The sequence below is a fragment of the Chlamydotis macqueenii genome, chromosome Z (genome assembly GCF_036417535.1).
Source record: "Chlamydotis macqueenii isolate bChlMac1 chromosome Z, bChlMac1.mat, whole genome shotgun sequence".
Taxonomy (NCBI): Eukaryota; Metazoa; Chordata; class Aves; order Otidiformes; family Otididae; genus Chlamydotis; species Chlamydotis macqueenii.
Window position 1 is genome coordinate 35,888,061 of NC_141593.1, and position 15,576 is coordinate 35,903,636.

The 15,576-nt window shown below is 38.3% G+C and overlaps 1 protein-coding gene across 4 annotated transcripts in view; it reads right to left on the bottom strand.

Moving 5' to 3' along the window:
• Positions 1-15,576, bottom strand: part of TJP2 (tight junction protein 2) — a 74,140-nt gene continuing 58,564 nt past the window's right edge. For all 4 annotated transcript variants that reach the window (XM_086769868.1, XM_086769867.1, XM_086769869.1 and 1 more), the window contains 16 exons: positions 14,864-14,972; positions 14,625-14,764; positions 14,069-14,135; positions 11,828-11,978; positions 10,998-11,106; positions 10,095-10,305; positions 8,651-8,838; positions 7,468-7,563; positions 7,281-7,360; positions 5,995-6,205; positions 5,473-5,573; positions 4,877-5,089; positions 4,408-4,518; positions 3,106-3,444; positions 2,591-2,676; positions 1-930 (listed from right to left, as the gene is read on the bottom strand). In XM_086769868.1, the coding sequence (XP_086625994.1) occupies positions 762-930; positions 2,591-2,676; positions 3,106-3,444; positions 4,408-4,518; positions 4,877-5,089; positions 5,473-5,573; positions 5,995-6,205; positions 7,281-7,360; positions 7,468-7,563; positions 8,651-8,838; positions 10,095-10,305; positions 10,998-11,106; positions 11,828-11,978; positions 14,069-14,135; positions 14,625-14,764; positions 14,864-14,972 (2,381 nt within the window). In that variant the 3' untranslated portion in view covers positions 1-761. The remainder of the gene's footprint in view (positions 931-2,590; positions 2,677-3,105; positions 3,445-4,407; positions 4,519-4,876; positions 5,090-5,472; positions 5,574-5,994; positions 6,206-7,280; positions 7,361-7,467; positions 7,564-8,650; positions 8,839-10,094; positions 10,306-10,997; positions 11,107-11,827; positions 11,979-14,068; positions 14,136-14,624; positions 14,765-14,863; positions 14,973-15,576) is intronic.

The window sequence follows — 15,576 nt, forward strand, 5'->3', positions numbered from 1 at the left end:
TTTGTCTAGAATATATCCTTTATTATTTGCAGTCTGTGTAAATTTTAATTCATGATTGAATTTCTACATCACTTTCTCTGTTTAAGCACGTCCTGGTCTTTTCCAACAACCCAGTCAATTGCACCTTTACTATGTACAGTCAGTATTTATGAAATATTGCATACGCATCTATAAACTTAGAAAAATAACATGCAAGGGAAATTGTTACTATGAAACTGATAAAAAAAAAAGATAGGTAAAACAGTCAATCCCCTTTTAGTGTGTTATGGCTTTGCACCAAGTATCAGATGTCAAAACAAACAGTTTAAGATGCTTCTTGTTAAAGGCACTTACTGTTCTTCAAATACACTTTCAAATTTAATTCTATTGTATTAAGAAGTGTATCTCTGGCATCATACTTTCATAACACAGCAGAACAGTCAAGAAAGGCAGCATTAATAAATGGAAAAAAAAAAAAAAGGGGGGTTTTATGTTAAAATAAGAAAATACCAAGGATTAACACAAACTTTTAGGATTTGGTCCTTAGAAAACAGGCAACAGCATTCAGGCAATAGTGATTTCTTTTCTTAGATGCTAACAAAATAATATCCCCAAAAATGAACTCTTCCAGTTCCAGCGTATAGATATGTCTAAGTTGAGTAGCGTACCCTTCTAACACCACCCCCAATAAAAATACAGCTTTCAAAACTAACTACTCGCTCCACTTTGGCTGTGAAGGAAGAAATCTCAAAAGAGCATTATACATGCACATACTAGCAAGCCTACAATTCTGTGTCTCTGTATCTGGATGGCTGTCCATAATACCCCTTCTTAGAGTGGTCTGATAGCTGACGACGGTACTCCTCCTCCTCCTCTGCATCGCTGCCGTAACTGCTGCGGTTCTCCAGGTAAGGTCTAATAGGAGGTTTCTGGGGTTCTGGAGGTCTGGAGCTAACGCAGCAAGACAGGGAAAGAGAGAGAGAGATCATGTTTACTTCCATTCAGAAAAGCTGAAAAAGAAATACACTCAGTAGTAGCTTTATGGCCATGTATAACCCAGAAAAGCACATGGAGCAAATGAAACCCCTTCTAGCCCATAAACAATTGCATGGCCATGGTAAACCTTGTCTGGAGAGGCATCTTATTTCCAGCAAGCTGGAGCCTGATGTTCAGATTTGATCTACTTAACCTACTTGGAAGAATGCCAAATTTAAAATTATTAATTATCCTTGTGTGCACACATACAGCCCCAGTCCCCAGGAGCTTGACAGCACTTTATTTCCTGAGCAGAGAGGTTTTCAGCCATTGCTGTTACCCTAACTGACATTTTCCTCAAGTAATTTTGGACTAGATTCTTTCTATGCCCGCCGCTTCTTTTGCATCCCCAGTTTCCTGTCTCAAGGTCTGAAGACTTCTTACGTGACATTTTTTAAATTGATAACCTTCCCTCCTCACTCAAGGCTTTCACTAGGGCTCTTATCCTTAAAAATACACAGAAATAACCCACACATTTGCTTTTTATACACTGTAGTGCTACCCATTTAATGTGACACTAAGCAGATACATAAAAATAAAATCTGCCAAGAAAGGTCATCTTCTCAGTTTGAAAAGTCATGATTTTTGCAATCCCACACTGTACAAAAACAAGATGTTATCCTCCTTGCACACTGCCCCAGTGCGTAAGCACTCCCTCTAGGCCAAGCATTAACATTCCTGTAAAAAGGCAACAGCACTGATTTCTGTATGTAAGCAAACAGTCTGCATATGTAGTTAAAGATTACTTTTCACTACTTCTAAAAAGCTTCCAAGGCTATATAAAAAGTATGCTTTTCTGAACCCATCAAGAAAACCTGAAAATAGTCACTTCATGCTTTCAGTCTTTGCATTTACGATATCAAAGCATTTGATTCACTAGAAAAAGTCCCTTTTCTATTGGCTATTACTAAGAGGCAACAAAAACAAAGCAGAAAATAAAATCCATCACAGAGTGTGTTAGTTCTTCCACAAGTGACTACTCAAGTCACGGAAATGTGCAGTGTGTAGGGTAAGATGACACAATAATCAACCACATCCAGAACTCACTGAATGTTAAGGAAAGACTTCTACTTTCATGAAGCTTGATGGGTGACCTCAGGCAAGTTTCATCCTCAGTTTCCCTACCCACACAATACATCTGTAACTGAGTAAGCATCTAAGTAATTAAGTGTTATTAAGTAATTAAAACAGCAATTATTCATTAGGATAGACTAACAGTCATCAAGTATCTAGCACAGAAAAAATGGACATCAAAGGACATGAATGCAGAAAAGCTTCTGACAAATACTGATTGGGGCAAAAAACTGGCTGTGCAAATATTTCTGCATAAGAATACAGCATTTCTTCCTAGGTCACTCAAGTACTATGAATGAACTAACAGAAAAAAAACATCCTTAAAAACAAGAAGAGTTCCCTGAAGTTTTGCCCCACCTTTACAGTAATCTTTGAGGCACCACAACAAAGCGATATACCACGGCAGTATTATTTGTATGAACAAAAACTGGCAAGATCAGTTTTCTTTCTGCTGGTGAAGTAAACAACCAACACAGAATGCTTCAAACCAGATACGCCTTACCTCATAGGCTGAGGCCAGTTCTGTTCTGACTTCTGTGTTTTGACAGGGACAGCATAAATATCCGGGTGCTTCTGGGCTATTTCAAGCTTTAAAAGAAAAGTAGGAGAAAATAATTGTTCTTTTTACACCTATCCATTAAGGATCCTAGACTGTAGATCTAGCAGGTCACAGTTACATCTGAAACAATTAAAGCACAAATTGGTAACTGATCTTATTCATATTTCTACAATTATATAATCTTTTGCTAGAGTAGTAATTCATAGTGCACATGAAAACAATGGATTGCCAAAAGCAACAGGACTATTAGAAGACAGCTTTCTATAGTTACAATAGGAAACCTTAAAATATGTCCTCTTTTTGCATTCAAATCCACACAATGGTATGTCTGTATGCGTGGTTTCTCAAAGTTCTCCCTCCAGAAGCAACACAATGCAACGGCATGACTTTCATTTTCAGGTTGCAGGCTCTTCTATATGCCAGAAAGCACAGCAGAGGGAGAAAGCATCTCTACATACCCTGGCATTCTGGGCCTCTTGTAGCTCTTGCATTCTTTGGATCCTTGCCTTATGATCCATCTCCTCAAATATTTTGACTTTCCTCAATACAGATTTTGGAGTATTTTCTTGTTCGCTTCCTTCCTCTTCCAACTTTGCCTCTTCCTCCTCTTCTGCAGGTGGGACTGCTGGCTGAGAGGTTCTCAGGATGGGACGTCCAAAGGCAGGTTTCACAGAAACAGGTGGTGGTGCTGCTTTAGCTGATACAGTTGAAGTCTCACTACTGACAGCAATGTTACTTGACTTGGAGTCATAGTTCTTGGGAAAGTCATATAGATCATCTCTGTTTTGTAACTTTCCCTGTAAGTATGTAAAACAAAATTTACATCAGCAACTTCAAAATTTTAATTTCAAGTGAAAGCTTTAATCTGAAAATAATCATTTTGCCTACGTATTTAACAGTTTCAATCTTCACCCGAAGTAACACTTGAAAGGTATTTGAACTGCTGCAACACTTAGGTCATACATTCATCTACATCAACCTGAAGAAGACCAGCACATTTAGACTTGTTTGTCCTATTTGTTAAGGATTACCAGAACTGCAACATGTGTCAGGGTACAGCACAGAGAAAACGGACCTCCCAAATGATTTGTCAGTACTATCGAATGTAGAATATCACTACCAGGAGTTCAGAAGTGCACAGGACCCAAGCCTGTTTTCTGTTCCATCTTTATTTTCCTTACACATGTCCTACTCCGACCAATCTCCATTGTCAAGGCACACTTGAATATATTTTGAATACATCCAGTATGTGAGGGCACCCATCCTCATAAAGAAAGGACTTTGAGGACAGGGGAAATCACAAATTGCTAAAATAGAATTTGATGTCCAAACATTATTTTTTTTTTCCCCTGCATCATTCCTGAACAAGGTTTAAATAGACTGTTAACATAAATTTCTAATGATGGAGACTGATTTCAGAGGTGGTAGATTCTGGTTTTGTGCTTCACAGTAACAGCCACCAGGTATGCTCTTCCTGATGATAAGCCTACATTTGTTCTTGCTGAGCTGAAAAACCACCTTTTGATTTGTTGGCAGACACAACAAAGGAGTCTACTTTCTTACTCTATACAGAGTTCACATATATTTAAAGAGAACTGTTATCCTTTGCTTGATCCTGCAATATTTTCAGTCATTCCTCCTCTCCACACTTAGAACGTTTGCTAGTCTCTATGCATTCCTATTGCACTTGTTAATGTGCCACCCTGAAGAGATCTCCAGAAAGAGGAACACTGTATTCAGATTTGTTTCTACAAGTTTACCTTAGGTGGTTCAGGCTTGAATGCTGGAGGTGGACTTGGTTCTCTAAGGATCTCCCTGCTACCAGCTTTTCTCAACTGAGCCCTTGGTTCTGGACTAATTTTTTTTAAACTCTATGAAAGAAAATACGAGATAAAATCACTGCAGTATCTAGTAATTCAATCATTTTTTCTCTCTCTCAAGTTTACTATTTTGGGATAATAACCAGGAGTCAAACAGCTGTCAGCAACCTGACCAAAATTACTGCAGATGTAATTGCAAAGTTCAAGGTGATGAGGCATCATCGGGAAACCTCTAAAGTTAGGCAGAAAAGCAGAGCTACTATTATTTTTGCTCTACATAATGTAGCTCTATAACACTACCAGAAGAAAGATAAAGCTGCAGTTTAAAAAACAGCTCTAATTTTTAAGCCGTACATGCAGGGCTTTCAGAAAGTCCAAAGTAGTCTTATTGAAAATCCAGTCATCTCACCTCCTCATGATGCACAGGTTCAGAGGACCGGCTAACAGATGAAATCTTTGGTTCGTCCAAGGGCTCATCAAGTTCATTGTCAGTGTATGCACCTCCTTCTCCATCTGTATCCTCTAGGTCACTGATCAGCCGACTGTCACAACTCAAATAGTCAGCACCCATTGCAGTAAGGTAAGACATACGATCATCTGCATCATCTTCCATGCTGTCCATCTAGAGGAAAGTCAGTAAGAATTACGGAACAAATATTAAATATATTAAGAATTAGAGTCTAATTAGGTCTCAACATCATGCCAAACAACTCCTTCAGAATGACTTTGCAGAACTGAAAGAAACTCTAACACAGAATCAAGGGAAGTCCTGTAAAAGCTGATCTCTCCTCACCATTCTCCCCTAGTCGCAGCATTAGTAACAAATGTTTCGAAGTATAACAGAACAAACAGTAATAAGTAATTTTTTTGTTACCAAGATAGACATCAACTGACTACTTGTCTAAGCTATCCAGTATTGGGAAACAAAATGTTGAACAATTTTTACTGGCAAGAGATATCATGAGATATCTGTATAGCTTAGCACAGCACAGACTGACTGCTTACCTTTCCTTCTGATACCCACACTGCTTCTCCTTGCTGCTGCTGAATTGTATCTTTCAGACTACCATACCAGCTGTCGTTGGCTGAATTCAAATTGATGGTGGCTGTAAAAATTGAAGGAAAAAGTATATATACACAGCAAATGCAATGTGGTCCTTTATCCAGATTTTGCTGTTTAACACTTTTTGGTTTAGTTATGTGAGAATGTTAAAACAGCCATTTCATTTAGATCACTGACAGAAGCACTGAGTTTTTCTTTTATTGTTTGTCCATTCCCCAAGCTTATTAAATCACCTGTCCTCTAATGACAGTACACTGATTCACAATTTCTTTTGTATTAGAATTTGGCAGAACAAGGAACTCTGAAAAAAAGTCAAGGAAGGGACTGCTCATGACCATACCTTCATACCCTTTCAGTTCCAGCTTGCGCGAGTTAATACACAGAGTAGTAAGTGGATGTCTCAGCACTCACAGTCACACCCACTACTCTTTTGGTAAGCAGGTGAGACACACATTCTTCCTTACCCGTAAAGAGGTGGGAACAAGTTTTCTTCAGTTTGTTTGCTTGCTCATAAAGTTTTCTTGAGCTCTTGTTAGATGTGGAACATAGCCTTTGTCTCATGGTTTTCACACCCTGCTTACTGTCTGGGTTAAAGAAGACCACAATTGGAAACCACTGCGTATAATTTAGCAGGTCCACTGCTTTAGGAGTCACATCCAACAGAGCATGTTTATCCTGTTAACAACAAAGCCCAGTCAGTGTGCTGCTTGTGGGGAACAAAAGGAGATGGTTGGAACACAGTACCCTAGGAAAATCAGGATATTTCTGTCCAAATAAGACTACAACTTGTTGGACTTTTTCCCACAGCTACATCACATTCAGAAGCCACAGAAGGCAGCCATTTTCTTTCAGCTACATTTTTTCTGAATAGCATCTGCCTAACTGTCCATATTCTTATGTTAACTAACTCTCATGTTAAGTAAAATGCACTTATTCCAGTTTTTAAAAAAATTAAATCAGTAGTGAAAGTTAAGTAGCTTTTCTCTCTACCTGCCCCTACCACAGCTTCCACTACCACAACTATTCCGGGTGCTGTGAGCTTTTATCTACACTTACTAGCTGAGGCAAATCTCACACTTTTCATTTAATATATTCCTTCTTAGCTACTTCTAGTGCAAAGATGAATGGGATTCTCAAACGTGTGCTTCAGTGGGCCTGAGCTCTTGAATAGACTTCTGTGTGACACTCTAACCCCTCTGGCATTGATTTTATTGGGCTCGGGGCTGTAAGATGCAGAGCACTTTCTTTTTGCCTAAGTGTTTTAGGCTTCTTGATTACCACCTATTTACTTGATCTCTAAACAGTATTATAAAAAGAGTCAATGGAGCCTCAGTAGATGCCACTTAGCTATCATAGTCACTTCCCGTTCAAGTTCAATAGCAGTAACTCTGAAGCAATCTTAAATGTTAAGTTTCTGATGACAGCAAGAGCAGGCAGACCATTGCATGACAGTAAAGCCTCCACGACAAATTCAGAAAGCATAGAGTAAAACAAAGATGTTCAAATTTAGAATGGACTAAGGAAGACATTTTAACTTCTAATATCAAGCTCACCTTCCTACTTGGAGGACCACTATAAAAATTAGAAAAATTGTTGTTGAACAATTTCAAAACAGCCCTATAATTAAGCCAAGTCTGCTTATTGCAGAAATAGATGCAGCGAAGCTTTGAAGACTCTGCAAGTTTTAGGCACAAACAAATCAAACAACTTGCCTTTGAGCGTAAACAGTTTTCACAGAGAAATACTCTACCTGCTCAATGATTTGCCGCACAGTGTTCAAGCGCACTACCCCAGTTGACTTCTCTGAACCTGCATCTCTGGGTTCTGTCTCTGCAAAGACAACATTTCAGCTTATCTAGAGTGGTTGGGCAGCTGTGATTATTAATTTATCCATTCTCTCAGTTAAGGATGATAAGGAAGGCAGGAGGAGAACTTACTTGCTGTCTGGTACAGGTGAGGCAAATCATTTGACAACTTCTCCATAGCGACATCTGCAATAGGGCCAAATATCACCACAGGTCTCTTAAAACCAGCTGAAAGAAAAATATTTGGAGAAAAGATAAGTCTGATAAGACTGGGTTTATATGTAAGTGAAGTGGCACAGCCAAGATTCTCAATCACTATGCAAGGTTATGAATATGTTTAAGATATTAAAAAATGCATTTTAAAAATTTCATTTTTCAGAAGTCTGTGCAACAGCATAACTCATACAGAAAGCTATTTTTATCAGCTAAGAAAGCAAAATAAACTGTTTTAATTTAATAGATTATTTCTTCTAATGAAGATGTATTGAGAGAGTTTTACATTCTGAAAACATACACCAGATCTTCAGTAATCTTTCCATCTGGCAAAACAGCATGAACCTTGATGCAGTGGGTTTTTTGGGAATAAAAATACAAATGTTAAACCAGCTGCAGTGCAGCTGAAGAAGCAAAGAAATGCAAAATTCTGTTACGCTCATGTCAAAACAAGTGCCAACACTGTCCTCGTAAGCTAATGGGGGAACGTCATTCCATTGCTCAGTCTTCATCTGGACATCTGGGAGCTCCTTTAAAATACTTGTTACTATTTGATTTGTTCCACAATACTGTCGTGTGTCAATACTCAGAAAATTATTTTCACTCGCTCAACATCACTAGTAATATCACCAGTTCGAAGTCACAGAGATGGACCACATCAACCTCAATTACCATCCAACAACCTGGTGAAAATACTTGGGTTTTATCTGCTCTCAAGGTAATGTTGAAGTGATACTTATGAGCAAGCTAGATTGTGATAGATGTGAGGCATATGTATTGTACTTTCAGAGCTAGGCAAGGGGAAGCTGAGGAAGCAAGAACCTTGCTTGTGTCTTCCTTTTTTTCATTTGAAACCTTGAAACTGGCACAAGTAATCTGGAGGCAAAGGAGAACAGCAGCAGTTTGAAAAAATAAAAAGCTTTTTTCTTAGAGCAGTTAATAGCATCCAGAAATTTGCATTCTTGAGAAAAGTGTCATCCCTTCCTGTTGTTCAAATTTAATATTGAACCCAAATTGTTCAAAATCACTTAGCTGACTAAACATTTGGACGCTAAACCAGCCAGCAATAAATGGGCAGCTGGCTCACAGCAGTGTTACTTACCCTCACGCAACTGAACTCGCTCATAAGCTGGGAATTTTGTGCTCACAGATACAATAGCTGTCAGATCTTCACGACTCTTCCTCAGATTCTTCTTCACTCCAGATCGCTGGCCACGTGTTCTCCAGAAGTCTGCCCTATCACTTGAACCATCTTTTTGGGCATTTTGAACACTTGCCATCTGCTCAGCTCTGACAGAGAAAGCACAGAGTTCATTTGTACAGAACTAGTCAAAGAAGGCAAAGATGCTTTCACTGAAGAACAATGGATTTTGATTTTAAAACACATAATTTGCCAGATAGACAGCCATGAGTGGAGGAAAGAACAGAGAGGTCCAGGTTCTTTTGCCTTAGAGCAAACACATTGTCAGAAAAATGCTCTGACTGGCCACAGCTACGAGATTGCCAGGCAGGAATGAATCCTTAGGTCTTAAACTCATTAAGTCACAAAAGCATAAATAAAAGAAGGCAACTGTAAAGAGATGGTTAGAGAATGTAGCTCAGAACTGAAGTCACTATTCTCTTCTCCATTAGGCCTTATAAGTTAAGTCACTACATCATAGCAGCAAAGGCTGGTTTGGTCAGGTCCATTAACAGGAAGGACAGAATTTACTAATCAGGAAAGGGGAAGAAGTGTATTTCAGGAATTTCTGTACAATGCAATTGTGAGCTTTTTTCTTCCATTTTAAAATCACAACTGAAAAGCTACAGTCTAAAAATACCCTTTTTTTGGATGAATTTTAATACTTTCAGTCATCACGCATATTTGAACACTTATTATTACCTCACATGATTTTTGGCTAGGAAAGCATATTTAAGCAAAAAAAATTGCTGTGGTTCACTCAGTATTTCACACAAAAATAAGGACTACAACTACGAAGAAATATTAGCCTTGGAATAAGTTATTGAAACATTTTCTGTAAGGATATACAAAAGAAATTCAAGCACTGACGTTGTTTTGAAAGATTAATCATCAGAGTATTCCTGCATACACAGTCATGATCTTCTTAAGGTGTAAGAGCTTTTTGTTGGCTTTTTTTCGGTTGGTTTGATTTGATTTGGTTGGAGACAGGGTGGGGTGGAAGAAGGAGGGAAAAAAGGCAGAAAAACCAAATAGAGGACCCTCTACCCATTTTCTGTAAGAGGAACTGAAGCAGCTAGTGGCCAAAGCTTGGTTGATTATTGAGACAGGAGTTCTAGGTCTGTTGCAAACACTTGATCTAGTATGTAGGCAACACCATCTTCTCTCATCCTGTCATCACATAATGCTACGGTTCTAAAATCTACAGTTTTACAGGCACAATTGTGAAAGTAAAGACAAAACAATTTATTCATTCTTCTAACGAAAAAAAATAAAAAGGAAGAAAGGCATGACACAGAAACAAAAATAAATTGGAAAAAAAAATATTATTTCTAACAATGGGCAGGAAGACAGAATGTCACCTTACCTGCTCTTATTTGGAATGAGGCCCTTTTCCAGTTCATTTCCAATTCTCACGGCCAGCCAGTTTCCCAGTTTGCCATCATACAGTGTATCAACTACTCTAAAGATCTCTCCTCTGGTGAACGCTAAGCTCTGTGGTGACTCTTTTTCACACTCAAAGTGGCTCCTGATGAAGAATGAATCTCCTCTGCCACAGGCCATGATGTCTCTGTAGACTAAAACATGAATTCCCCTGTATATTTTTTTCACACTTGAAAGAAAGATTAAGCTGGCATTCTAGAGAATAATTTTGAAATTCTTCCTCTCCACTCAAAAAGATGCAACAAACCAGGCTTCACATCCATTGCCCTATACACACATTATCAGGAGTGTTCTATTCTTATACAGTTACAGCTATTACAGCTCTGAGGGAAGGAGGTACTTGCACCTTCCTAAAGCTAAAGCCAGCTATAGTACTTCAACATCAGAGCAGGCTGTGTCTCCAACAGGAAAGCAAGAGGCTTTCTCCTTAACTGTTTTATTGACGAACTGTCCATTTGCTGCTGTCTGACTGAATCCCTTAAGACTGCCAAGGCACAGCAAAAAAGGAATGCTAAAAGGAGATCTTGGGCCAGCTGCTACAAATAGAAAAGCAAAGGAACAAGCAGTACATTGCCACTCTAAGATTAAGAAAAGTTGCTACTTGCTAATAATGAAAGAGATGGAGAAGCACTCTGAAAAACACATCACACATGCACATCTGTATGACCTTCGTGGTATGGTATACAGCTATCTTCTAAACTACTGAAAAGGAGGGTAACTAAAATGCGACCAAAAATAAGCACAAAAGAGATTATTTATGGTTTCATCAACGAAACAGAACTTAAAAGCTTCATGCACATACACACATTTTGTTCAAAGCACCTACCTTCATATTTGCTTTGAGCCAAAATTGTCACTGTTTCACCTTTGGGGATTTCTAAGAGATACAAAACAGCATCTTCCCGAACAATGCCTCTGAAGTCTTGAGTGTTTACCTATGTACCAAAAAAAACCCCAAAATCAACAATAAATGGAATAACCAAAAATTTTTGTTTCATCTAAAAAATCTTAAATATTCTCTTCCCTTATTATACTTCTTTTTTTTTTTTTTTTTTTTTTTTTTTAACAAAGTTGAGTCATTAACAGTAATCTTTCTGAAATAACAAGGTCCTGGATGTGTATTGCTGGATTGTTTCTTTTACTTTAAAATGGTCCAAAAGGCCTTGAAAATCAAGGCTACTACAAGAAACAATAGGCAGGAGAGAAAATTACATCAGTCTCCTATTCAAATTTTAAGAAAAAAAAAAGAATGCAGGAAGATAAAATGGCATAGATAGTATAACTCAGAAACTGGAAAATAAATCACTGTTACCCAAGGGAACTGGAGAAAGATGAAAGAAGAAAAATATGCCGGCCTCAATTTTTTCCCTCTCCAAGACTAGGAAGAAGCACTGTACAGAAAATTTATTCTCCCATCTTGGGGCATTTTTCTTGATCAGCACTTCTTCTACCTACTGCTTCCACTGAATCTTAAACAAACTAAAGCTTGATACACAATTGTCCTTCAAAAATTCATTTAATTAAGATCCCCCCACCACACATACACTCTTCCAAAGGAATGATTTTATGTCCTACAATCATAATTTCTTCCATATTTCGACTAAGAAGCAAAGAAAAAAAAAACCACACAAATTATTTGCATCGTTACAATCATACCTTAAGAATCTGATCTCCCTCCTGCAGCCCCTCCTGATCAGCTGAGGTGCCTTCTTGAATTCCAGCAATAAATATCCCTACGTCATTTCCACCAGCCAGTCGTAGACCCACGCTGTCCCCTTTCTTGAATCTCACCATTTTCGTATTGGGACTACAAGATTTATGGGCAGAAATAGGAATTACGGTCAGATTGCAGGAGGGTTGGACTAGGTGACCTTTAAAGGTCCCTTCCAACCCAAACTATTTGATGGTTCTGTTAGGCATATGATGATAACAGGTTGTCAAGAGAAAAAATCTGCAGCCTTTTCAACAAAATCATACTAATAATATTCTTAGCCCCTTTCTTTCACTATATACCCAGGTAAGTCTTCACTGAGGGAAGGAAGCAAGGAGCGTGAACTGAACTACAAAGAGTGACTAAGTGGTATATACAGGCTTGACAGAGCAGGAAAACAATTCCCTGTTCCTGAACTCCCAAAATAGTTCCCTATCTACTGGATCCTCTCTCAGATGAGCAGCTGGTTTTTTTCTCTTTTGTGAAAACAGCCTGAGTTATCAGTAATCATGCTCTCTTTTTTTTTTTTCCCTCTATATGTTTGAGAACTGTCATATTAACTAAATGTATACCCGTTTTCTTAGCAGTTCAATATGCTTGTTAGGCAGAAGTCTTCAAATTTTCTTGTAATGAGAAATATTTCCAAGTATACTCTACTGGTATGTTAACAATCAGTCCTTCCAAGCTGCAGTAGGAGAGGCTACCGGACTAGGTTCAGCTTTTTTGCTGTCAGAAAAGCTGTATGCCTGTGTGACCTTCCAACACAGAGGACAGTACTTATCTGTCAGCCTTTCTCAGTAATACCTTAAGCCTGTATTATAAATTCCTCTTCACCAAAATAACCACTTGATTAATTTGCACATCAATGACAACATATGCAGGATCCAGTCCAGAAAAGATCTGAGAATAGAATCTATTTGAGAAAATAGTCCAAGCTACAGAATATCTTCAAAATCTTATCTTTAGGCTTCTCCTTACAATCTCAGTGTTACTCTCCCTTCAATTTCTGTACTTGGAAACTCTCAAAAAAAAAAAATTAAGTTGATTTCCTATTAACACAGTTTGCAACTTTTAGTATCTTAATTGTTAAAGAATCAACGCTATCAGGTTCCATTTGACCAGTCATAAACATTATCAAAGAAATTCTACAAAAATAAACTTAATTGAAGCAATTACGAAGCAATATTTTTTTCATTTCTAAGCAGAGACTAGAACAGCAATATAGACTACACAGGCTTGGACTTGAAGAAAAGATACACATTTCCGTACAGAAGTTTCCAGCTTGTATAGAAACACAAATATGTTTGGCCTTGTCTTGCAAGAAGCTTGTTTACAAATTAAACAGAGGACATTCTCTTTGTATCTTAATATTGCGGGGACGCGGAGAATTGTCTTTTGTGTACATATAAAATAACAGAAGAGGTGTAAAATACATTTCCATAGAACTGCACTGGTTAGAATGGCACTCTGCTCAAAGCAGGCTGTTCAGGGCCTTGACCTGTTATGTTTCGAGTATCTCTAGTGGTGGAAATACCACAGTCTACAAGGGAAAAATGCTTCAGTGGTTAACCATCCTCATAATAAAAAGTTTTCTTCTTTATATCAAGTCAGAATTTCCTGTGTTCCAGGTTGCGTCCCTTCGTCTTTGTCCTACTACTATACACCTCTGAAAAGAATACAGCTTTGTTTTCTTTACACCCACTACCCACTAGGTTGTTGTAGACAGCAAGAAGATGTCCCTTCAGTCCTCTCTTCTCAAGGCTTAACAAACTCAGTTTTCTCAGTCAGGCACTGACCCCTTAGACCTCCTCCAGTGTGTCAATGTCTTTCTTGTCCTGGGAAACCCCAAAATGGATGTAACACTCCAAATACTACCTCAAAAGTGCCAAATAGTGCAGAACAAAACCACAAAAAATTACCATTGTGTATGTTCCAGTGCAAGCCCAGAAGCACAGGGTGTTCTATACCTTCCAAGTAGAAAGCAAGTCCATACCTTCCAGGCAAATACTTCTAAAACTTAACTCAAATATGGTCAGCTAGAAGCTGTGTCATCTATTCTTGGCATTGGGCTATAAAGGGAGTATTACTCCAAAAGGTCAAAAAGCCCAAAACTCATGCAACCAAGAACTAGGTACAGGTCACTGGAAGAACACTGACTGCAAAAGAACATGGCAGTGCCTCCTTACCCATATATTGCTTCATCTTCAGGGCTCGGTTTAAGAATCGTTCTTGTAACCGGTTTTGGCTGAGAGACTGTATGCAAAAAAGCCAATAGAAGTTACTGAACTATTAAAAAAGTTATAAACGGCAGCAATTTTTAACTATCAGATAGTAAACTCCTCCATGTCAAAGATTAATACGGATTTAAATGTCAAGTATCTCTTTGACTATACATTTTAATTCTTGAAAAAGAATCAAAAGGTCAAGGGAGGATACACAACTCTCTCAGGCAAGCCAGATGAGATTTCAGGAATAGCTTCATTTGGCTGCTTAGGGCAACGGGCTACTAGGAGAGTACTAGCTTTTTGAGCTGGTAATTCTAATATGCAATTGCCTTCAAATAATCTCAGATGTTTCTTCTGCCTCTGCACCACAAAGAAAAGACAGATCTCTTCTGCGTGTGTCAGGATGGGGCTGACATGAACAATATACTAGGTATGTCCACAATATTGGGAGAGTTGATATTCTGTGGCCAGGGACAAAAAAAAAAAAAAAAAGGAACCAAAAACTTCAAACTCTGACCTGCTGGGTCATCTTGGTATTTCAGTTCTTTGTTTGTATCTACAACTGCAACAGCAGGAGTAGCAATGTCACCAGTTGATTTGAATGGTGTTGGCATTGCTCCCATCCGGGACATCCTACTGGATGCATCATCTTTTGCACTAAAAGATGGAAAAAGGAAAAAAAAAAGTGTAGTGAAATGAGATAAGAAAGTCTTTGACAAGCATTAGAAAAATAGACTAGAAAATACCATTTCTTACTTTGGTTTCTCTTTCAGCTTTTCATTGGATGAATGTGACTCTGGATCAGAATGATGTAACCTGTCATCTTGAGGGGAGAATGATCTGTTTGACTCTATTTCAGAAATGTCTGTAAAGAAAGCAGCAAATCAAGAAATGCAGGATTTATTTAAATTATCTGCACATCTGATCACTACATTTATTTACAAAGCTTTCACACATAAAATACACTGAACCTTTAAGTCTACTCTTGTTCTAACTTGGATTGGGCCAGTGTTAAAAAAAGCACTGTATGCTTTTTTGTGCTTCCACCTCCATATCCCTCTGAAAATTTTTCAGAAATCTTTCACACAGCCTTTAGGAAATACACTCACATCACACAACTACTTTAAGCATACCATAGGCTCATTAACTAGTGTTAGCAATCTTTTATTTGAGGTCTCATCAAGGTTCCCAAACAGAAGACCACCTTCACATTAACAGCCCTCACACCATTGCTTTTCAGGGTCAAAAGAAACAGAGTAGCCCTCAGACTTGAACCACATCTCAGTTTTCACAGTAAAACCTCCAAAAAGTTGCACCTAGTATTCTGACATCAGAGAACCAAATATCTTGCACTAAATAATGTAACAGCCTGCTCCCCTCAACAACCTGAGCTCTTCCCAAAGCAAGAATATGTTGAGAGATACAGCTCATACACTACGAGAGATCCCTTGTACAGAATAGATACTGGA